Source organism: Metarhizium brunneum, chromosome 7, assembly GCF_013426205.1.
Source record: "Metarhizium brunneum chromosome 7, complete sequence".
Lineage (NCBI taxonomy): Eukaryota > Fungi > Ascomycota > Sordariomycetes > Hypocreales > Clavicipitaceae > Metarhizium > Metarhizium brunneum.
In genome coordinates, this window is record NC_089428.1 from 2,251,225 (window position 1) to 2,274,821 (window position 23,597).

Sequence of the window (23,597 nt, forward strand, 5' to 3'; positions counted from 1 at the left end):
ATGGCCACCGCCTTGGATGACGACAAGCAGCTCGGGTGCGTGTCAAACATGCCGTTGACGCGCTGAACCCCCCTTTCCTCCATTGTCCGTCTTTGTCTCCTTTGCCCTTTCGTCTTCTTTTCTTCTTCGACCCGGCACGGCCTCACACGCTCGTTGGGACGTGCAAATTCGCAACTAAGACATGGACCCTCTTGAGGCATGCTCTCGCAAATGATGCTCACACAACCGGCCAATGGCGCCGCGACGTCTCGGCACATCCTGGTCCATTTCTGCCCGCAACTTGCGCCACCCAGTCGAATAGCCTTCGCCAAACAATTGCCTAGTCGCGGCTTGTGTGCGAGGCTCGATCAGAGAGGCCCTCAACTCGACTTGTCGACCAAACCCCCCCAGACTTGTCTCACTTCACTCTCGTCTGTCCTAGAAACGAACTTGTAAGGTTTCGCCTTGCGCCAGAATTCCATTTTCTTGCCTCGTACCCTTTCCTTTTTGGCAATGGCCCGCCCAGGGTTTCCATTCTCTTCACACCCGCCCATGCCGCCTCGTCCCTCTCTTATTTGTCCTCTTGTCCGTCCTGGCTTTCCAGGCTGGCGAGTTCCCGTGGCTGCCCTCTCCCTTGCTGTCTTTTCCCTCTCGTTTGATATTGCTGCCCTTTTAATACGTGCCTTGTTGCCGAGTAAATTCTCTTAATACCTTACCTTGCCCCGTTCTGCGAGGCCGGCAATAACCCCCATCCTTCCTTCACCCACGGCTGCTGGTCCATGCCTGCCATGTGTTGGTTACTTGGCGCCAAGTACAACATTTCCAATCTATAACCAGGCCAAATTGCTGTCGTCATGACGGCTGCTCAACTGTGGACTCTGGTCCATTTGGGAGTCTCGGGCTTCGTTATAATACCGGTCATATGCGTGGGTTTATTGACATTGTTCCTGGCACGAGGTCGGGGGGATCCTGCTCGCCGAGCGTTCATCTGGCTAAAAGCCTGTCATCCATTTTTAATAGTGTAAGTACACCTTGGTTGTCAAACCCGGCCTATTCTCAATGAGCGTCCGAGTCTTGCATCCAAACCCTGCACATGCTGTCGGTTGTAGTTGGTTTATAGATGGCCTCATATTGCGAATGCTGCCTGCCATGGACACGGCTAATGCCACACAGCTCTCTCAGCTGCATTATTGCCGCCGACGCCCTGAATTCCATTCTCGACTCGTGGCAAAATGCCGCCGGTTATTACGATACAGCCAACCACACGCACGATGAGATAAGCAGTGTAATTCGATCTGAGCGATATCTCAGCTTCACCGGCAACTTGTTTGAGCATCTCGTCGATATTCTGTTCGTCATCATTTTCATCGAGCTTGGAAACGGACTCATGCACTCGCTGAATCCAAAGCCATCGAAGTACCAGACCGTGTTACGGTACACGGCTTACGTTGCCGCCACCATTTTCTTCGCTTTCGCCCTCGCATACTTTGGACAACCGACGGCATCTTGGGTGGCATATTGGAACGGCTCAGAAAGCAATTCGAGCTACGCCCAGCTCTCTCAGTCATTGAAGGTTGTCGGCAAACTAGGGGCTTTGTTTTATACTTCCTTGTGGATCATCTCCCTCTTTCAGGTCGGATATGCCTCTTTTGTGATGCACAAGCACAAGAGTCGTGTGCTCACCCGTCAGGTATGTATTTGCTTGCCTCCATGCGCGAGGGGTGCGGTACGCTAACTCGGTACTGCCAGGCCGCCATTCTCTATCTCACTGTTACCGTCTTGGATTTTGTCCGGTGGACCTTTTTCCTCACCCTCTATGCGCGGTGGCTTCTTCCGTCCGGAGCCGGTCCTCCCTGGTGGAGTCTTATGGATGCTGTCGGCAACACGTGGATCCGGCTGGTGCAGCTCGTGATGCTTCTCGTTATTGGTATGCGAAAGAGAAAGGGAATATGGACGACCCATCAGGCCTGGGCGGCAAGCAGCGAGTCGACAATGACGTCTACTATGGTATCGACGACCAATCGACCTTCGCCAGTCATGACACCCGGTACTGCCGCCTATCCTCACGCGATATACCCCCACAAAGAATATGCACAGCCGACCCAGATGCTGCCAGCCTGGTACGTCCCTCCGCAAGTGCCGCCGTGGCAATATCACGAACTTGCCGCTCCACAGCCCGTCATCCTGGCTCCCGGAGAGCTCGACACAATGACGTATCAATATGCGCCTCACCCCATGTTGGGACCGGGCTATCTGGTACTACAGTCGACGGCCCAGATTCAACGGAATTACCAGCAGCAGCAGCAGCAACAACAACAACAACCGCAACAATCACAACATTATCCAATACCACAAGACCATCATTCTCTACCCAATCATCATCCATTACAGCATCAGCCTCTGTTTCAGCCTCATCAATACCATACACAGTAGTTTCGAGTAAGGGGAGTTTGGCATATCATACAGTCTTTGGGTGCGTGGCGTTTGGGGTTACAGATATAGTCTCCAAATGGAGATGTAGAGATGCTTTTATACTAGGATATCCATCTATTTTTTCAACGTTGCATCATTTCTTGTCAGACGGGCTCCAAAGTGTTTCTACTCAGCGAGGCCTTTGCATGAGATGTGAATTGTACCAGACATGCGGCCGGCTTGCGGACCCACCAAATCAATCAAGTCGAGTCGGTATAAATAACTACGAATGAACTGAGCCTAAAACCACCAGCAGTTTCGTCATTGTCCCCCACTTCCTTGACCTCCCCCACGCATCGCGGATCTGGATGCTCGATAACCCCCGGATCAAATAAATTCTCACGCGCCCGAATGCACCCACAGTCCAAGAAGCAACCCATCCAAAGCGTAGACAAGACATCCAAAAGCCCATCATGACGCAGTCCATTGGCGTCGCCATCATCGGCAGCGGCCTCTTCGTCAAGGCCGAGCATCTCGTGAGCCCACTCCCCAAACCCACCCCGTCGTCGTTCACCTCGTGCGCAAAAAACTGACGCACGGCACAACCAGCCGGCCGTCCTGGGCAACGCCAGGCTCGACCTCAAAGCCCTCTACTCACGCTCGCTCAAGTCGGCCCAAGAGACGGCCGGCCAGATCAAGGACGCGCCCCAGCCGGCGCTCTACGCGGAAGACTCCCCCGGCAGCAAGTACGCCGACCTCCTGCGGCGGGAGGACGTGCAGGCCGTCATCGTCGCGCTGCCCATCGTCTCCCAGCCGGCGTACGTGCGGGCCGCCCTCGCCGCGGGCAAGCACGTGCTCGCCGAGAAGCCCATCGCGGCGGACGTGGCCACGGCGCAGGACCTCATCGCGTTTCACGAGAGCCTGGCCCCCGGGGACGCGGGCGGGCGGCCGATCCTCGCCGTGGCCGAGAACGTGCGCTTCGCCCCGCGGCTCCTGTACGCGGCCGGGCAGGCGCGCGCCCTCGGCAGGGTCACCCACTTCTCCGTCCGGGTCGCGGGCCTCACGGGCCCGGACAACAAGTACTACGGGACGAGCTGGCGCGCGAGGCCGGCCCACCAGGGCGGGTTCCTGCTCGACGGGGGCGTGCACCACGCCGCGGCGACGCGGCTGTTCCTCCGGGGCGAGGGGGACGCGCCCGCCGCGGTGCGGGCGTACACGGGCCTGACGCGCGGGCACCTCGCGCCCATGGACACGGTGACCGCCCTCGTCAGGACCGAGTCCGGCGCCGTGGGCACCTACTGCCACTCTGCGGGGACGCTGGCGAGCGCCTTCGAGTGGGAGGTTGCCTGCGAGAGGGGTGCCGTCCGGTCCGACGGGGACCTGGTGACGGTGACGGGGGAGGACGGGGCCAAGGCCGAGACGAGGTTTGAGCGGACGAGCGGCGTGCGGGAGGAGGTGGACGCCTGGGCGGGCAGCATCCTGGACGGCGGGGGCGTGGCTGCGCCGATGCAGAGCGCGCGGGAGGCCTTGGCCGATTTGGAGTTTTTGGAGGCCATGTTTGCGAGTGGTGCCGAGGGCGGCGAGGAGAGGCGGCTCGTGCTGCAGAGGTGGTGAGCGGAAGGGGTGGCCGTGGTACGCGTGTCGTGTGAGGTGTGAGGGCGGCGCGGCATGGGAAGGTGTGTCGTTTCGTCGGGTACGGGCTGGACGGGCGTTATCCAAGCGACACACGATGTTGACACGGTGGACGGGTTGGGATAGCAGGCGCTGCTGGTTCGGATTGCTTGTATACTCCATGTATAAGGGGGACCGTGGTGTAGAATGCCAGAGGGCCGGCGGTCATCATGACTGTGTTTGATGCACGGGTTGAGCTTGACGCCCAAGGGTGTCTATTTACAGGGCTGCTGATATCACCGAAGAGGACAGTGGTTGGACGGGCAGTCGCTGAATAGAACCGCTTGATACGCCCCGGCTCGGTGTACTGAATCCATCGCGATACAACTCATCTTGGCAGCAAGCGTTTTTTGGCGCATGGTGCTTGCTCACGCCCATGCAGCAACAGACAGGGTCCTTCGCCGGGCGCCAATCATCCCCCCGTTTGACAAGCTGTAGGCCCTGGGAATAGGACGAGTACCAATGTAGTTCTTTGATGGCGAGGAATGGCGGCTACTCACCCCGACGGTTGGGCCTTACACGGGCCCAGGGGTCAGGAGCCATGTCAAATGACGGGCTGTCGCTGTCACCACGGCTTCAAAGTTCACGACTGCTCTAGAAACTACACAGGCCATGTTGGACGATGAGGCGTTTTGTCGAGCTGGGGTAGAGGCGCACGCAGAAATGCCGTATACGCCCGGCGCCGAGCTCAAACAGCATGTTCTCGTGCCTGTTGGACTGTCGAGCCAGTGGCCGGCGCCCGTCTCGCTTTTGCTCTCCACGCCATCGTCGTCGAGGTGTATCTGCGCCTGACGCCCGCCAAGACAGAGCGGCTTTGACGTGCATGTGTGTCTTGCCAGCGGCAAAGGGAGGCCGGCATGAAGAACCCCTGCAATGCGGGCTTGACGGTGCAGAGACTCGGCGATGCGGTCCCTTGGAACCCGGAACCGCCTCGGGCTGGCGGCGCGGGAGTGTCGGCAAATGATGAGGACTTGGCCTCGGCAGGGCATCGGCATCGGCATCATGTGTTGACGGAGAGGTTACTGCCCAGCTGGTTGGCCCGCAGAGGAATGGACACTGTTCTCCTAGTGCGTCGTATCGTAGCGTTCCGTGGCTATGGGCGAGACCATGGTTTGGATAAACGCGTAGGGGATGGTAATTTGGCCGCCCTGAGGTAAGAGACAGAACAGAGGGGGAGGTTATTTCTTTTGTGTGTGACATCAGTAGACTTTCACATGTCACACAGCGATGATTGGTTGGAGCAGATTTTTTTTTGAAATTAAAGTCGTAAAATACGCACTCCCTCTGATAAATGTCCGTCGGCTGCCGTCTACAGTGGAATGAAACGCATTCTCGGAATCAGATCCCACCCCACCAGTACGAAGCAGACACCTTGAACGAGCCCCGGACAGCCTTTCCATCGCGAACCACACTGCTATCGCTAATGATGACTTCGTACTCGCCTGCCTCGACGCACCATTGGTCGCGCTCCTCGTCCCAGTATGCCGCAACGTATTTCTCCAATTCGGTAATAGTGACCATCTTGGTCTCGCCAGCCTCGAGCTCAACCTTGGCGAAGCCACGGAGTTCCTTGACGGGGCGGCGGATCTTGGCAGCTTGCCTGGGCTTTATGTACATCTGAGCAACTTCAGAGCCCTTTGTGGAACCGGTATTCTTGACCTTGAGCGCGGCCGTCACCTTGCCCTCGCTTGACGTCACTGACAGGTCGGAAAAGGAGAAGCTGGCGTAGGACAGACCGTGGCCAAAGGGGAAGTTGACGGCTCGATTGGCAAACTCGTAGTATCGGTAGCCCATGTACACGTCCTCCCCGTACAGTGTTCGTCCAGCTTCGGCCCGAAAGTTGAGGAAGGATGGCACGTCTTGAAGTTGCTTGGGAAAGCTAAGAGAAAGCTTGCCGGAGGGGTTGGCGTCGCCGAACAGAATGTCAGCGATGCAGTTGCCCGTCTCGTTGCCTCCATACCAAACCTGGATAACGGCGGGCGTCTTTTCGAGCCAGGGCATCTCCTCGGGCGTGCCGGTCTGCATGACCACGGCAATGTTGGAGTTGGCGGCGGCAACTTGGGTGATGAGCTGGTCCAAAACGCCGGGGAGCTTCATGCTCACTCGGTCAGCGCCCTCAGTTTCCCAGTCCGAGTTGAGACCGGCACAAATAATGACTTGGTCGTATTCCTTGGCCAACTGGACTGACTTTTTGATTTCCTCCTGGTCGTCGATGACCTTGCAGCCACCGACGCGGAGAGACCCGTGGCCGGGCACAGACGCGTCGCCCTTGAGTGTGAACGTAGGTGCTGAGCCGAACTCGATGCGGAATTCATACTTTTCGCCCTTCTTCAAGTCAACGAACCCCCTCTCCTCGCGTGTGGCTGCGCCAAAGAAGGTATCTCCAGCAACCTGTTTCGTGGCGTTGTCCACAATGAGCTTGTTGTTGACAAAGGCCTTGGCGGTCCCGGATACGACAAGTCCCAGCTCGTAAGTGCAATCCTCGTCCGGCACAAACGAGCCTTCCAGGTCGGCGTACCAAGTGTCGGCTACCTTTGGGTTGTTGTAGTCGAGCAGGTGCATATCCGTCTTGCTAAAGTACAGCATGTCGACGGACTGGCGGTCGGGCGTGCTGGGTGGCTCATTGTAGACGGTCCACCTCATGCCCTGCTTGCCATTGGGATCGATACACTGAGAACCGAGTAGGGGAAGGAAACGGTGGGTGTAAGCGCCAACGGTGTAAGCGGGACAAGAACCTAGCTTCGCAGCAATGCCGTCATACGGAGTCACAGCGTAGTAGGCGGGGAGGGAAGCAGAACCACCGCCGTGGTAGGTGGCTACTTTGGCGTTGGGGCCAAGGACCAGAGTCTTTTTGTTCTTCTTGAATGGCAGGACGTTGTTGTCGTTTTTGAGGAGGACGATGCTCTCGTTGCCAATCCTTCGGAGCAAAGCAGCCGTCTCGGGTGTATTTGCTTCCCTTTCCGGGCCAAGCTCCTTGATACCGAGGCCTGATACTTTCTTGACAAGTCGCAGAACAGCACGGACTCGTTCGTCAATGACGTGAGTGAATGGCTTGTTGGTAGAGGCGTTGAACTTGAGAGCTTCGCCGCGGAACCGAGCGGGGCCGGGCATCTCTAGATCTAGACCGGCGACGACGGCCGGAGTCGTGCTGTAGGTGCCGTACCAGTCGCTCATGATAAGACCCTCCCAGCCCCACTCCTTGCGTAGCATTCGGTCGAGGTACTTGGAGTTCTCGCTGCACATGGTGCCGTTGATGCCGTTGTAAGCCGTCATGAAGGCGCCTGGCCGCGCATCTCGCACCGCCAACTGGAACGGGAGGGCATAAATCTCGCGCAACGCCCGCTCAGTAACAATGCTATGGACGCCCATTCGCTTGTCTTCCTGATCGTTACACAGAAAGTGCTTGATAGTAGCTTGCACGCCGGTGCTCTGAATTCCCCGGACAAGAGCAGCGGCGCCAAGACCGGCGAGGAACGGATCCTCGCCAATGGATTCGAAGCCACGGCCTCCGAGCGGGGATCTCTGCATATTGATGGTTGGGCCAAGAATGATGTGGGCACTCTTTGCGAGGGCTTCCTCGCCCATCTTCTTGCCGGCTTCCTCGAGCAATTGTTGGTTGAAAGTTGACCCGAGAGCTGTGCCGCATGGGAAACATGCCGCAGGGACGCCATTGAAGAACTTGGTGCCTCTTACACCGTTGGGGCCGTCGGACATGCGGAGCGAGGGAATCCCATGTTTAGGGAGGGCTTTGGTGTGCCAGAAGTCGGCTCCTGCAATTAGGTGTAAGCGAAATGACAGAGCACACTCGAGGTGATTATAGTTTCTTCCTTTGCATCTCACTATATCCGCCGTAGAGCCATGGAGAGAGGCTTACCTGTCAGCAGGTCAACCTTTTCAGCTAATGTAAGCTTCTTGAGCACCTCTTCGATGTTTATATCGGCCATTATGAGAAGAATGAATGCTTTGTTGAGACGACAATCGATACGATTGTGAATTTAGTCCCAAAGTTACACAAATCTCCAAGCACCTCGCAGCGCCGATTCTAAGCTTCTGGGACGTAGTATGTGTCTTATATCACGTCCACCTCAGCTGGAGCACAGTACAAGAGGAACAAAGAAACACATGGGACATTAAAGAACGAGGCTGGGGCCGGAAGAAGACGGCGGGAGCTGGCCGGTTAAAGTACGACGAGCTCGTTAGACCACCGTTGTAAAAGTTTATGTCGTGCATCGCCGGCCGACAAACATCTTGCGATGACGGAGAAATTTGGATATCAGAAAGCCTCGGTTACAACGAAAAAAATAAACACAGCCCCTCCGCACCCCTTCAATATTGGTGCTCGGCATGGCATTTTTGGGTATCGAGAGGGATGATATGTTGGCGATTTCGGAAAAGCGCTGGGTTGAAAGGGCACTAAATCGGGGAGAGATGCTCCCCAGCTGTCAAAGTTACCCCACTTCTGGCGGGATGTCGCTCACACGGCTGAACATCGGCGATCCTCTTACCCGAGCTTGATCCGTTTAACCGGGTTTCTGCCGAAACCTGCACCAATCAGGGCAGCGCGAAAGGAGGCGATTTCGGCACGACAATCCGCCGGGGTGACGGAAAGGGAAGTAGGGGGCTTGGGGGACGGCAAGAGCTGCAGATGAACCAACCAGACCAACCATCTGGAGCGATATTCCCCATGACTGCACATCTGGGCAGGAATCATCTTCCAGCACGTGAGAACTGTTACGTGCAATTTGACACTGGCTGGTGAGTGAGCAAGTATTTCGTTGTCACAATGGCTCAGTGCGTGGTGCGGCGTACCTGATAGATGTTTATGGACTACAGATTGGCCACATGGTACTTGCCTGTTTATGGTCTGATGATGATGCTTGCGTCCCTTCACTGACGACTGTCCAGAAGCCAATGTTATTCTAGAAGGGCTAAACACTGCTGCCGACCGAATTCCGCGAATCCCAAAGGGTACGGTGCCGATATGTCATGTCGACTGGGCTCATGTCGTCGGCGAATGGAGCAGATGACTACTACTAGTAGTTATACCCAAAGGACGGCCCGGGCATCATGCCCGGAAAGAGTGGATTCCTCCACGGACACGATGGCTCCTTGATCACGGCGACTCGAGGGCCTAGTATCTACAGACACCTATTTCTCGTCGTGATGCTCACATAGCATGAAGCTCTGTTATTGGCTCTGTGGAGCGTGCAGACTCTAACGTACTCAACATGGGATGATCCCATTCGGGACAGGCAGCTTGGCCACCGCGCCAAGCGCTGTTCGTCAATTGGATCATGATATTAGAGGCCTCGTTTCCCCACCTGAGACGAGTCATCCAGATGCTCTGATGGGATCCCCCGAGGGTCTTTCCGAGAATATGGACCACCCAGTAGGCGATGAGATCTTGGTACTTCCCCGCGCTGAAGTAACAAGAAAACACTTGACAACAGACTCTCGCCCCCCCTCCCCTTCCCGTGCGGAAACCCCTCTTGCTGCTGGACTTTTGCCTAGCATAATTAATCTCCCTTGCGGGATCTAGATGCGGTAAAGAGATCGATCCATGCAATGGAGCTGCTGTGTGACGTGAGATCTTGGATGCTCTGCTTAGCAGATGGACCAGATGTCCACCACATGCCCACAATGCATACAACCTGTTGATATCAGCATGTCAAATGCAACATCTCCGTCTATTTTGGTTGGGTAGCCAGCCGGACCGTTGGGATATTGCCGTCGTACGGCGTATATCTCAATGAACATTCCAACGTTACAGGCGTCACCTATTCGCATGCAGTTTTTCGATCAGACATTTGCAACAAGAGGTGGTTTCGTTGCGGCGCAATCCTGTAACGCCATTTGCATCAAGCTCCTGCAGCTGAGCAATTAGCCAACTGCCTTCTGCCCAATAGCTTCTTCTGGCAAGGCTACCCCGTATTGCTAAACGTTGGCTTCCTGGTCTCGACTTGACTTATCACGCGTACATCTGCCACTCAGTTTCCGTAACCCCCCTCCCTCACTTTTCATTTCGCGACAGTTGGCCTACTGTCACCTCAAGTCATTTGTGCAGGAGGAATAGCTAGCGGAGCGGGGATAAAGCGTCCAGTTGCACATGGATGACCATTACTTTTCGTTGTCCTCAATTTCTGGCCTAATGAATCGCGTCCAGATACTATTATTGAGGCTGCCCTCAGTACTAGGTATACTGTTCTATCTACAAGCCTTTATTAACAGACCCTTCCCTTGATCGAGCAAAGACAGGGATCGGCACAGTCGCGATTTTTAACACATCATTATCCACATTGTCCACCCGCCAGTCGTCTTCAGCCTTTTCACGCCCCCTCTGCAGATCCACCTGTACTTGGCTTTTCCGCAACGTTTGACGCCGTCGTGACAGCAAGAAGAACTGATTCAAGATTCCACAATACGGCCCGCCTGAACATTTGGGAAAGGGAGCCAGAGCAAAAGAAACGTTCTCCCGGTCTCGGCATTCAATGGGTATCGTTACATGAATTCTAACGTAACTCAAAACTTGTCGATTTCCCTTGAGGCTCCGAAGGACCCCTGGTTGTAAAGGGCTGAACACAACTCAGCCGCAGAAAATCTATTTGGCGGCCCCGAAGGAACGGTTGAGCCGCCATTTTGTGCCCTTGGCATTTGACCCAACGTCGGTACTACATGGGTTTATGTACTCCGTATACGATCTAGACTGCCTAGTACAGACACGCGAGGGGTCTTGATGAAGACATGCAGCCCAAAATAACCTGTAATTATGTACACCCTTGTTACAGGAAAGTCCAAGGCTCTCTTCAATCCGACCCGTCACCTTATACAGGAGAATACTAGTAAATACTACAGGCCTCGTACCTGACCGTCACACCGTCACAAGTTTGAACCCACAAATGCTTACCGCTTTGGCTGACTCCACCGGTCTTCACGTCTGGATCCAATGTGTACATGGTGTATACTTGGCACTCTTATCACTCGGTGCACAAATTAGTACCTGTTCGGGGCCCAAATTGTCTCACACATGCGGAAAATTGCGCTCAGAATCAGGGGCACTCGCCCGTTGACACAGCCCACGACGACGAGCACAACTGGAACACGACCTTGCCGTTCAAAGGCAAAAGTAGCGGGAACGGCAGTTGATCTCGACAAAGCTACCTAGCCATGTCGTTCCGTTGGTCTTGAACTAAATTGGTTAGTGCTAGCGACATGGAAACATTCACTCACGCCCCCCATGTCAAGTCATCCTGGTCGAAGAGCTGTTCATTTGCCGACGGGACTCTGTACGTACAAGACGTACATACGGACCTACAGTACCTACAGTACCTACAGTACATACAGACGCTTGAGAGCGCCTGGAATAACAAGTCTAGATTGAATAGCACTAGTACTACGGACTAGTTGCTTGGATCCATAGGCCGTGCTGGCTGACAGGATTCAAAATGTGATCATTGGGCCGCCTGATCGACCGCTACTGCGAGTTCTTGCATGCGTGGCTGAAGAAGATGCCTTGCATGTCCGTCCAAAGCTGGCCTCCCGACAGCAGCCCTCGTGTCAACGTAGCTTATACGGCGTACTAATGCTGGCGGAGGCTTTGAACTTTGGCTACGAGTAGTAATTTGTCTAACTGGCGAAGATGATGTTTCACCCTAATATTGACCTCTCACTGGGTTCGGTTGGCGCCATTTGGGGTCGAAGCCACCCTAGGCGGCTTCTTTCTGAAATGTTCATTCGTCAACGGCGGTCCGACGGCGTCCCGCCTCGCAATTCGAAGCATGACCATTACGGGTAAAACCATCGACAGCGGGGTGGATGTCGAATTGAGGAGTACAATGCACAGATTTCGCAAGAACAAGCACTATCAAACAAGTACTCTGCTAGGTAGGATACCGTCTCCAATTCAAAAATTGGCACATGGCACACGGCACACGAGCCATGAGACAAGGGGTCATCGCGTTGAGATTGATCCAGATGGGAGAGCGGCTGACGAACCTCTGTAAGCCGTGGTGATGGCGGTGGAAGGGGCCAGCACAGGAAGGGCTTGCTTCGAGATGACGGGCGATCGACGCCGAGGCCGTCAACGCGTATGTACCCCGGATTGCGGACAATACCTAGGCACGGCGGCAATGTCTTGTGAAGTACATGCATACCTTGTGTTTTGGGGGCAAATCCATAGGGAGACCCGCAATCGGACGATTCGAAAAGCAAGTTTCGACGTTTTGACTTTCGGGACATGGAGCGAAAATCCCTATTTCCCGGTGCTGTCACGCGATGCCTGCGCTAAAGTCCATCACTTTTCATTGTCAATGGTTTCCGTCCGCCGCAGGCACGGAGCCATGCCGCTTTACACACGGTCAACCAAGTGACTAGAAATTCTGCGTTTCATGACAAGGCAGGATGTCATGCATGTCATTCATGACAACAATGGCATTGCTACACATGGCACATGTTGGATGCTGGACATGCTGGACGAAATCCCCCCCCCTCCCGCCAAATTGAGTCGAGGGACAGGGAATGGCTTTAGACCTGGTGGTGACCAGAGAGGTTCAATGTTCGAAGTGCCGCATGAAGGCGGCTTGCGTAGTGGCGCATGTGTTACCAGACTACTCAGTGCTGCTGGTCCCGCAACCAGCCTGCAAAACCGGGCCCAGGGCGCGTTCCTGTGGCGGGTCACGGGGGTTACAGTGCACTGTCTGCTGCCTTGCTCTTTTGAGCCTCGGTCTAGGCCGCTGGTTCGTTACAGGGCAGACAGGGTCTGGTCGTTGCTGGGAGCCATCAATATATGATGAACTGGCCGAGTGGGATCAAATTGATGCCAGGCCTGCTGCACGAGATGCAGCAAAAGGCAGCAATTGGTCTCGAAAAGGGAGAATCCGGCCATGGTAGGATTATACCGTGTCCCCAAACTGATTGTGGTTATGGCAGGCAAGATGAGGCGACCACGCTTTGTTTAGCGTTGATTGCGGCTTGCAGGAACAGCCATGTGGAACGTCGCAAAGCAAGTGTGAGGTAAAGTGCCACAGCCAACAAGGGGACGAAGAGCCGGGACTCGGGTTTGTTTCTAGTCTTTTGTGAAGCTATTGGGCGCTGTCTTGTGGCTCCAAGCTGTCTCCGGTAAGTTGCAAATTGATAACGCCCGGCTTTCCCTATTTGAATGCGTGATTTTCGAACAGTAACCACCAAGTACTAGGCATTGTCTGTTGGCCGGGCTGTGGCAACAAGCGTAGTATTGTATGCGCAGCGCCGAGTCGGCATCGTATTCATTGTCGCCAGAATAGCTGTATTGACCGCCGCGGCCCGTGCGCAGGAGGCGCGGTCAACCAGTCAGGAACAAGATGAACATGGCTCTATAATACGCAGCGCTGGCAGCGGTGTAGATGCATCTCGATGCCAATTCTTATCAGCGACGAGATGGAGGGGGCGTACACTTGCATCTTGAATGCTTCTGCGCCGGGGTGCAGAGTACAAGACGACCTGCTTTATCTGCTCCTCTACTCGGTACCCGAGGATGGCCTGGCTGGCAGCGTTGCATTCGCTCTGGGATACCGAAGTCCCCAGGGTTGTTACACCAGACTACTGTAAACCAACGTCTCGGTAGACTGCTTTCTATTCTTTGCCATCCGTCAAGCTTCTCCCGTACGCTGCTTGCCATATCGAGAGGGCATTGTCACGGCGGGAGGTTGTCCGCATTATTTTGGCCATCGGGGCCATGCCAGTCACCATTTGCGTCCTGACGCCTGCCGTTGCGGCCCTCGCACCGCCCTGCCATGTATGTATAGCCCTTGTCCACATTCTCAATCTTTGTAGTCTTGGGCTACCGGTATGCATACATAGCCGTGCCAAGTTGAAGGTACAATACTGGTGGCTAGGGCTCTCGACTAGTTGGTGTGTGTTCTAGCGAGCTTCCATGGCATTTTCTTTACATGGTGTCCTCTTTTAGCGCGGCATCCCTGCAGGATGTGTTACGTGTTACGCGAGGGTTGTCTGTTATGGACTGGTAGGTCCCCTGTGTGGTGTTTATTATCATAGTACTATGTACATACGTGCTAACTACATGATTTGCGGCACGAGGTCATGCCACTAACCCAGGGGCTGCGACGTAGTGTCTTATTTGGGATACCGGGCGAGTTCCAGTAGTGTATAATGGTTCGCGCATTGTACTATGTATTAATGTCGACGAGCTCATGGGTGGTTCAGCGGTGACTGGGATGGTGTGCCATGGCCCAGGGTTGCACCAGCCCAGTAGTATGTACATACATACAGCAAGGGGAGCGAGACGGCGGAATTTAATCACGGAACACGATGACGCAGCGCTGGTGTTGAACAAGCTTTGTCGCCGTTGGGTTGCGCCTGTCTGAAGATCAATGGATGCAGCAGGCATCTGATACAAGCATGTCCATGCTGGACTGCAGTGTCGATTGCCCGTCCTTGGTTGCCAGCGCACGTTACGGCGCGCGTTGCAGCACTGGAGCGCCCGGCCACCGCCAATCTGGCCCCTTGCTTGAAGCAACATTGAAGCAAATCCCCTCACGGCGCCATTTATGGCAACATCGAGCGAGCGCGGTATCCGCAGCGCGGCGGCTGCAGACATCGCCTACTTATGCATGATGGCAGGGCAGAATGACCAAACGGCCATTGGCGCTCTGAGCCCAGCACTACTCAAGGCGGACTGGCTGGTATCAAGCAGGAACCCTATTTGCGCCCGGATTGTATTGTTATTCTGGCATTTTATGCGGCGCCGGATCCCACTCGGCCGGGTTTGGCGCCGATAATCCTATTGCCGCAAACCTGCCGGTCGGACAAGGAAGCGCCTTGTTCCCCAACGGGCCCTTGCACCCACAAAGTCCCCGTTGCAAGGAGTTTGGCCATGGGATAGGCTGCACAAGGCAGAATTAGCCCTATCTGCTGGCGGGTAGATGATGACTGTCGATGGACTGTCAGTGCGGGTTATGGGGCCCGCGAATCGCTGTCAGGGACACTCGCAGCTCTCTTGTCTGATCGGCTACTCACGGGAGGATGACTTGTGCAAAACGTGCACAGAGGGCGGAATCAAAAGATGGAATGGCGGAAACAATGAAAGGTGCAACACGGGCATGAAGGGCCCTTGTTTCGGACAAACAAACGCAGGACATACATGTACGCATCACGGGCTGTCTTGCAACGCTTTGCATAAACACGGGTCGATGCCGACATAGCACCGACCTGCATGGTCTCCCTCCGGTAGTTGGTATATCCGACGCTGGCGAGGGCCGGTGTTGCTAATGCAGAGCGTAGCCGCGCTGCCAGGAGATGGCATTCCGCCGGCGCAAGAAGCAGGCAAGCCCAAAGTGTCGCGCGTTCCAATGCTCAACGGCGTGTAATCGACTTGGACGCAGCACGGCAAGACGGAGCTGACCTGCGCTTCAGCAAGTGGCCAGGACGGGGGAAAGCTAGAGTTTACCCCTTGCAGCTTTGCAATACTAGCAGTATTGACTACTTGCTGCTAGGCGCACTGGCGGCCGTGTACCGACATGTCTGATGGCACTGGGGCCTTCCGTGCTCCCACGACAGGCCTTCTAGCGTGCTTCGGAGCGCCTTCCACCCAGCACGCAGCTCCAGGCGCAACGCGGCGAGCACCGGGACCCCGCGCGGAAGATAGCCACGAACCGTCAATAGCATCCTGTCGCGCACGGCCGTGGACGTGCATCACATGACGGGTGCCATGCCAACATTGTTCGTCGTGGACGTGACCCAGGCTGCGCTGGCGTCGAAGCCACTGTCAATCATTCAAGCAGGCAATCAATCAATCAATCAATCACTCGGCACATGCCGCCACTCACCGCCCTCAGAATGGTTGCCATCGCGGTGGGGTCCCGACGGGGCGAAACAGCAAGCTGGTAACGCTGGCCTGCCCTGCCTGCCACGTTTTTGTGCCTCTCTCTGCATTCCTGGGCTTCGGCGGCTTCTTCTGGTGTTTCTAGTGCCTGCCGCGGCGGGGCGGGCGCGACCAATCGCGCGGCAACCTTGCTGCCTCTGCGGAGACGGGTCTCCTGCCTGTCCATCAAGCCGGCAGAATCGAAGGCTGCGCCAATCAGAGACTCACACCCCCCCCCTTCTCTGGTGCTTTCCCCCTTGTGGACCGGTAGGCCAATCGAGGGGCTCTCCAATCTGCAACATGTGGGGCCATGCTCTGCGCCGACTGTCCGGCCTGCCAAGTGTACATACATCATGTACATGCCACAATTGTATGAAGGCCATCTAACGCGTCTTGTTTCCAATTCGACAATGGTTAGCGCTGGGACATTTGGCTAAAACAAAACTTTTAGTTGACACATGTTTGTGCCTGCGCGCCAATCGCGTGAAGCACGGCGCATGGAATGGCCTGAGACATTGTCTGGCCGAATCGAAGCCTGGCAGAACATTCTCCCGCCCTCGTCCGGTTGTGTAACAGCATGCAGCTCCGACTACCTAGGTAGTACTCCATCCCACAGCCGGAAAATCAAACACGGCGTCGGTCAGTGGAAACTTAATAGGCCCGGATGGAGACGAAAAAAACACCCAAGTCGATTCCAACGTCGGATCTGGGACGTGCGGGAGCGCAGAACCACGCTGGCTCGGCGACCGGATAATCTGACCTTGGCCCGGCTTCTAGAAGGGGTGGGCGACAAGGCCGCTTCTTTTTCACAGATTTGGGTGCATCACCGCATCAGCCAGTGCCAATCGAGCGGTAGCCGAGATGGAGCGGTTTCCACCCGCCGGCTATCGCTGCAGATTGGCCCGCGAACGACTGTCGTCCAAATGTCCCGGAGGCCGCCCTGCTCTGCTCATAGTCTCGGCGGTGATGCCTAGAAGCAGCAGCGATGCGCCCGGTCCGGCGTCTCTCGTCGACGGCTCTGCACCTCTACACTCTGTGTATGATCTGCGTTTGTATACTCTACAGTATGGCACCATCGTGTTGTGGCGTTTACATGCAAAGGGCAGCCGCGCTCGGTCTCCAGTGTGCCAATCATGGGAAACGAGAAATTCAAGAGGCGGCACGTTCCTTGTTTTTTTTACCACCTCGGCTGGTTGTCTTTCGCGCGGGCATATCTCCCTCCGAGTTGTAACATGTGTGATAATCAGCAAAGCGTCCGAGCACACGCACCCTTCTCCCTCTGCAGACCGCTCCATGGCCAGCGAGACCAAATGCTACGTTTACTCGCACCGCGATGAAGGCGCCGTTGTAAGTGCAAATGGGAGGGGGGGCTGGTTGGGTTCCCCCCCGACCAAACAGATGCAATACCCGGAGGCAGGGACCAGGCCCGTATGAGTGGCGGGCCGTTGGTTGCTACGAAAATGGCCCAACACGTTGCCAGACTGTGTGGCATGTACATGTATTTCTTTTTTTCCTTGTTTGGCCGTGATCCCGCCACCTGACGAGTCAATTTCTGCCGGCCTGCCAAGGCGCTACATTGCCCTCGAGCAACGATGGTGGTGGTGGCCGCCGGCCGTTCGTTGCCAGTAGTAACGCAGCACGATACACGTACATACTATCAATAAACACAACCCGCAGACAAACCAACCAAGGGGAAGCTGTCATGGGGCGAGCTCGAAAAAAAGCAAGCAAGCAAAACGTCGTCGATTCCGCCCGTAGACGCTGCCAGGCTGCCGATGAGGCCGGATTAGACGCCGTCGTGCCGGGGATAGCGCCGGGCGTATAAGTCGTGTCGTGTATGTACGTACCAGCCGGATGACGCAAGAAAGACGGTATGCAGCAGATGCGCTCGACGTGCAGACCAGTGCGCTCCCATCCATCCATCCAACCAGATGGACTCCATGGCCGGACTGCAGCCCGTGCCAGTGGACCGCGAACCAACGAATGAATGCCATTCACCCAGCCGTCAACAATACAACTTGACCGCAACCACATCCCACGGGCGTACAATATACGGCCATGCCGACAATCAAAACCGCACACAGGCTCGCAAAGCCACCCCCAGCGAGCGACATCACTGCACACACCAGCTGCGCCATCATGAACAATAAACACCATGTTTGTATTTTGTCAACGCCGCCCTTGCCGTCACCGCCCGCTCTATAACTTTGTCCCGTGGTATATACAACCAAATAAAAAAAAACACTCGAGAACCCGCGAAACCCCCGTGATGGCGAGTAGTAATTCAACCGAGCCGACAGCGAGTACTAGCATACATTGCAACCACCCGTGTGTAAATAAATATTTTCTTTTGTTTTCGTGTCCCATTCGCCACATTGTCCGTATTGACCGGACATAAAAAACACACCGACTCGCGCATCCCGTACCCGTACGCTTGCACGCAAAAGAAAAAGCAAGTAAACGCAAGAATCCCAATCAATAAAGGTATACACCATACATTGCAGTTCGCTTCCCAAATGAACCCAGTTCTAGTCTATGCCCTGTCGCCCCAGCGCCGTGATTGCATCATTGCCCCGTCCGTCTCGTCCAAGATGGTCGCCTGCCTTGCCTGTGCCGTTGCCCGTTTATCTTTTCGTATTTCCTTGTCCGGACTGCCCACCGTGACGCTTGAATCGTCGCCGTATTCAACAGCTCTCGTATTCAACCGTCACGGTTCGTGTCTCGTCGCTTGGCGGGCTGGCTGGCATTCAAAGGCTTCATCTCGGGAGAACCATGGACTGGTGTCGTGTCATCGTGACAAAAAAGAAAAAAAAGAGCCCCCCCCCCATCTCCCTGTGTATTCCGGTTCAGTCTTGAGCTGTTGTTGGCTAGACAAGTCGAGGGAGGGGCGCCAGCGGGTTGGAGTGCTTGTTCAACAAGACTCGACCCGGGCCGCGCTGTGCCTTGTTCGCCGACTTTGCGTCGACACCACGGCATCATCGCGAGATGACGGCGTTCTGGCCACCCTCGTAGTACATGCCGGGGTACATGTGCCAGCTCTGAGGGCGCTGCTGCGGCGGGGGGTTCTGCTGCATGTAGCTCTGGGAGCCCATCATGTCGTGCATGCCCTCATACTCCATCTTGACCTCCTTGCCGTCCACCATGCACACGCCCGAGGTGCCCATCATGGAGTTGGGTACGCTGGTGGGGATGTAGCCGGCGCCAGGGCCGTACTCGTCCGTGTTGACCGAGGACGAGGGGCTGGGGACGCTGGAGGGGAGCGTCGACGCCCACGCCTCGCAGTTGGGCATGGGCACGTACTGCTGCGTCGACTGGCTGTAGTCGGAGATGTAGTCGGCTCCTCCCGACGGGAGGGGGGACATTCTGGGGCTGGGGATGGCGCCGCAGCTGTCATCGTTGTAGGCTGATGGGCACGGGGTTAGCAGTTGTTGCGGCGGTGACGCGAGGCAAGTCCTGTCATGGCCGTCCAGGGGACGCACCAAGGTCGAGTAGGTCGTACCTGTTGGGGTCGAGTAAGGAGACGACGTCATGGACACGCCCATCGACTCCTTGAGCTGGCATAGCTCGTCCTCGAGGGCCTTGTTGCGGCGCAATAGTTCCTGGACCGTCTTGTCGCGGCCCTGGCTGCTTCGGAGGTCCTCCAGTTCTCTTTCCAGTCGCTCAATGTGCTCCTTGGTCCTGGCACGGATAGCGCGCTGGGCTTCTCTGTCGTTGGCTCTCTTGCGAGCAAGCTGTGACGGCGTCAAGGTGGAAACGCTTCGGGTGCCTAGTGTAAGAGGAAACATCGTGTCAGGGTACGGCCGTGGTCCATGTGAGGGGGGAGGGGAGGGGCTTACCCTTTCGCTTGGAGGAAGACGAGGGTTTGGCAGGCTCGGCTGATGATGACCGCGTCATGGTTGTGAAGGCTGGATGTGTGATGTGCTTGTTGAGTTGTAGATAGAGTTGTTGGGATGTCAACCGGCAGAGAGGCAAGTTTTGGCCAGCAGTCCTCGAAATAAGGCGTCTTGTATTGTCGAGTGGGCAACAGTGATGCAAAGACGAGTGTAAACGTATAGAGATGGTGAGATGATCTTGTGTTGTTCCGAGTAGAGAGACAACAAGACAAAGAGAGGCGGGCGCCGTTGGGAGTTTGTATGTTTGGACAAGATGTATAAGGAGAGGTGCCACAATGAAGAGCTTGGGTCAGTTTTCCCCTCGGTGGAGAGCGACAGGCCCTGGAAGATATATAGGTTCAGTTGCGATCCCAAAGTCTGTAGACGATGAGGATTTCCCCAAAAGCGGTTACGTGTGGCGCCTCTCCATGCGGACTTGGCTTGCGCTCTGCTTGAGACCCTGATCCCAGCGCCAGCATGCGCTAACCCCGAACCAGACGGGGGCTCTGAAGCCTCCATGCGGTACACAGGTACGAAGGTACATCCCGGCTACAGATGTACCTTCCTGGGGAGCTGTGGTGTGATAGACGCACCCCGGCCCCACCGTCTCGAGGTGCGCAGATGCCAGCGCCCCACTTGGGGCAAGTCTCTGGCACGCCCCTCCCCCCTTCCCCCCTCGCTCCCTGGGAAAATGTGAAAAAGCGGATCCCTTCAGGCTGGAGGACGACCTGGCGCTGATGGGCTCTCTTTTGCTTCCCTCTTCGGTCTGGTCTCGTCAGGTTTCGTTCGTCAGGTCTGCTCACACTGCTGAGCGCTCCCAAGGTACGTGTCGTAGATTATGGGGCCTAGGAGCACCTAGGAGCATCGTGGAGAAGCCCTTCGACCTTCTCGCAACCTCCAGTCCTCGACCTTCGGCCAAGTCGACGAGGGCCCTGTCAGTCCATCGTCTCACGCTCGAGCTGTTCACGTCTGGCTTGCTTGTCTCATCTTATCCTGCTCTTCACTTGCAACTTAGAGCCAGCCTGCAGGTCAAGCAACTTGCCTGCATCTCCGTCGCCAGGGACCCTCGGGCCCTCATCTCACTCAACTGTATCCTTGATGATACCTTGCCAACTTATCTGCCCTTGGCCCCGTACTTACGTAGGCTACGTTTCCTTGAACTCCATCCAACAGCATTAAATTGCGTGCCCATGTTTTACAAACCAAAGCTTAAACGGGGAAAAAACACATCCCAAGATACCGAGAAAATGTCTGGTACTTCCTGCTGCCCCCTCCCCCTCCTTGCTTTTGCCCAGCGACCAGCCTTCTTGAGCGCCGTTGCCAAGAGTCAATTAGACGTGTAAGGAGAGACAGACACAAATGAGCCGGTCCCTTTGCTAAACCAAAGTACCGTGATGTATGACTGGCAGTGACTCTATTTCGGCCCAAGTTTGGTGTGGCCATGTAAGCCTTTGCCCATCTTGTATACCAGACCACGCAAAGCCGCATCGCCAGTCGTCCACCAAGCCACGTCTGGCTATGGGCCCATTGTATAAATCATCTTATTAAGCCGCATGAGCGTACGCGTATATTCATTCAACTTGGGAGCTCTCCTTGCGGGATAGAGGCACACGCCCATATGGCCATTCCAGCCAGTCGCGCACTCTCAAGCTCATTTAGATTCATCTAGTCTGTGCCTGGCGCCCAGCAGCCACTAGAACAGCCCGCCGTCAATAATTGACGCTGGTGCCCATGTAGGTTTGGAGTACACAAGGCGGACCACGCCACTGGCCTGGTAGTATCGCTCCTTGGTGGCCCTGGTGTGGCTGAAGCTGCTGTACTACTCCGCAGACCGCAGACCGCAGACTGTAGACCGTAGGTGGCGCGTCCATCTGCCAGGCCATCTGCCGCTTCCATTTGTCTTCCATCGCCGTTCGTGATTTGCCTTGCATTTCCCCGGCCCTGTCGGAGTGACAGCGGGATAGCTAATCGATGAACCAGGTCATGGTGCAAATCGCCTCCCCTCCCAGACCCCCTCGTCCCTACAAGAATGATGGCTTCGCAACCGATCTTCTCGCTCATCATGTAACGTCGACTGGCATGTACCGGCTTGCGCGGGAGCCCTACAATTTAGGCTAACGTCTTAGCCAAAACCCAAACGAAATAGTCTTGTTCTTTTCCTTTTCGATTTTTTTTTAAATCTCTTTCTTTCGAGCCCTTTCCGAGCGGCAGATGATGCCTGACATGTGGGTATTACTCTTCAATGGCGTTGCCGCCTCCTCTGATGAAACTGGCTGGAGTAGCGGGTCGTGGCTCGCTTTCTTGAGACTTGGAGAAGGCATTCGAAAAGGCCCGTTTGTTTTGCATGTCCATTTCGATGGCGGCAGTTCAGCGTAAATCTCGCACTGCGGAATGGTAAAGAGGCCGATCGTCTGTGCTTCCGATCCCTCCGAAGCCTCCAAAGCCTCTCAAACAACGCTACCCGGGCCGCCAGTAGCTATGTACGGAATGCTGGTGGTTTGGCCTGTTAAGCGAGCTAAGCTCATGTTGACGCCAGCTATTTTGAGCAACTTGTGTGTAGAATGCCGACCACGTGTGCCGTGGCCTGGCTTCGTCCGCCTCCGTTGCCAAACCTCACCATGGTTACAGGCAGGTGGCACGCCAAAGGGGCTACGTTTTGACTGTTAATAGTCGGTCCCACGTTATACCGTGGACGTCACAGCCAAGAGTATCAGGAGGACCCCTCCTTTAAGTGGCCGCGAGCTGTGTTAACCTTAAAACAGAGTACGTACCTCGTCCAGTCGTTTTAGTGCCTTGTTAACGTGTGTCTATCACTGATTTCTCAGATTCGAGGGGTGGGCTGGTCGCGAGGTTTGTGCACCACTTGACCACTGTATGTAGAGGCATGGAGGCATGAAGACGCTGGCGCAACTAAATCAGGCGGCTCCGCGCTGACTTGAGCCGGAGCTAGTGACACAGAGAGACCAGGGGCCGTCGCGTGGCATTCAAAGCTAGGCGCAATGGCGGCGGCACCGTGCAAGCGAGGCGCTGAGCGTTTGAGAGATTCAAGACGAAGAGCTGTAGTAATAGACGCTTGCGGGTAGAGTGCTAGCCGCAGCCCGTATAGGCCGTCAACAAAATATACTGGGTTCGGGGTGTCATGTAGAAGAGGCGAAGCCTCGTCTCATGTTACTTCTGGTCGCTATAGCACTAGAGAATGCTTAACCATATCCTGCCCGGTCCCAGTCACCAAATCATTCAGGCCTTTCTCAAAACACTCGCCGCCTATAGCATCAAGGACAGCGGGGCCGCAGCCCGCCCTCATGAAGCGGACTCTGAGGGTCCCTGTTTCCAGAATAATGGGTTCTGCAATAAGAGAAGGGCCACCGAGGGGAGAAACCAGTTTCGCATGAAATCATACTACTTCCTTGTCAAACGCGCGCGCGCGCCAGTCGCATCCAGTCCAAGCGGCAATGCTGGTTTGGTGGGACGCATTCTAGAAGTTCTAGATGATCAGTCGGTTAGATGGCATCATGGGTCCATTGCCCCTTGCTCTTCATCTACGAGTTCATGCCTGTCAGATCAGTCAACAGGCATGGATGGGGCACCTACAAATTGTGCATTGCGCTCCGTAATGCCAATTCCATTCCCAATGTCGCATCCCACCGCTAGCCCTCCATGTACTCCGTACTCCGTAAGCCATGAGCGTTTCCGAACCATTCGTTACTGTTTGCAGGACGACCACAGAGTACCGTACCAGCTACCTGCCCCGAGTGGTTGGCCGACCGAGAGGGTTGTCTACTAATTTGCCAGGATTGCGAAGCTATACA

The 23,597-nt window shown here is 55.5% G+C and overlaps 5 protein-coding genes across 5 annotated transcripts; 2 read left to right on the forward strand and 3 right to left on the reverse strand.

The window, feature by feature from the left end:
• Positions 1 to 1,141: 1,141 nt before the first annotated feature.
• G6M90_00g112240 (uncharacterized protein) lies at positions 1,142 to 2,412 on the forward strand (the record flags this gene model as incomplete). Its single annotated transcript, XM_014684806.1, has 2 exons — positions 1,142 to 1,669; positions 1,729 to 2,412. The coding sequence occupies 2 exons, from the start codon at positions 1,142 to 1,144 to the stop codon at positions 2,410 to 2,412; spliced, it is 1,212 nt and encodes a 403-aa protein (XP_014540292.1).
• A 452-nt stretch (positions 2,413 to 2,864) lies between these two features.
• G6M90_00g112250 (uncharacterized protein) lies at positions 2,865 to 4,005 on the forward strand (the record flags this gene model as incomplete). Its single annotated transcript, XM_066131855.1, has 2 exons — positions 2,865 to 2,927; positions 3,001 to 4,005. 2 exons carry the CDS (start codon positions 2,865 to 2,867, stop codon positions 4,003 to 4,005), a joined length of 1,068 nt encoding a protein of 355 aa, XP_065987803.1.
• A 1,395-nt stretch (positions 4,006 to 5,400) lies between these two features.
• G6M90_00g112260 (uncharacterized protein) lies at positions 5,401 to 8,006 on the reverse strand (the record flags this gene model as incomplete). Its single annotated transcript, XM_014684808.1, has 2 exons — positions 5,401 to 7,832; positions 7,937 to 8,006. 2 exons carry the CDS (start codon positions 8,004 to 8,006, stop codon positions 5,401 to 5,403), a joined length of 2,502 nt encoding a protein of 833 aa, XP_014540294.1.
• Positions 8,007 to 9,578: 1,572 nt separating this feature from the next.
• Positions 9,579 to 9,819, reverse strand: G6M90_00g112270 (uncharacterized protein; the record flags this gene model as incomplete). Its single annotated transcript, XM_066131856.1, has 2 exons — positions 9,579 to 9,713; positions 9,799 to 9,819. 2 exons carry the CDS (start codon positions 9,817 to 9,819, stop codon positions 9,579 to 9,581), a joined length of 156 nt encoding a protein of 51 aa, XP_065987849.1.
• A 9,072-nt stretch (positions 9,820 to 18,891) lies between these two features.
• Positions 18,892 to 19,810, reverse strand: G6M90_00g112280 (uncharacterized protein; the record flags this gene model as incomplete). The annotated part of the gene is made up of 3 exons (XM_066131857.1): positions 18,892 to 19,319; positions 19,416 to 19,682; positions 19,753 to 19,810. The coding sequence occupies 3 exons, from the start codon at positions 19,808 to 19,810 to the stop codon at positions 18,892 to 18,894; spliced, it is 753 nt and encodes a 250-aa protein (XP_065987903.1).
• Between the last annotated feature and the right edge of the window lie 3,787 nt (positions 19,811 to 23,597).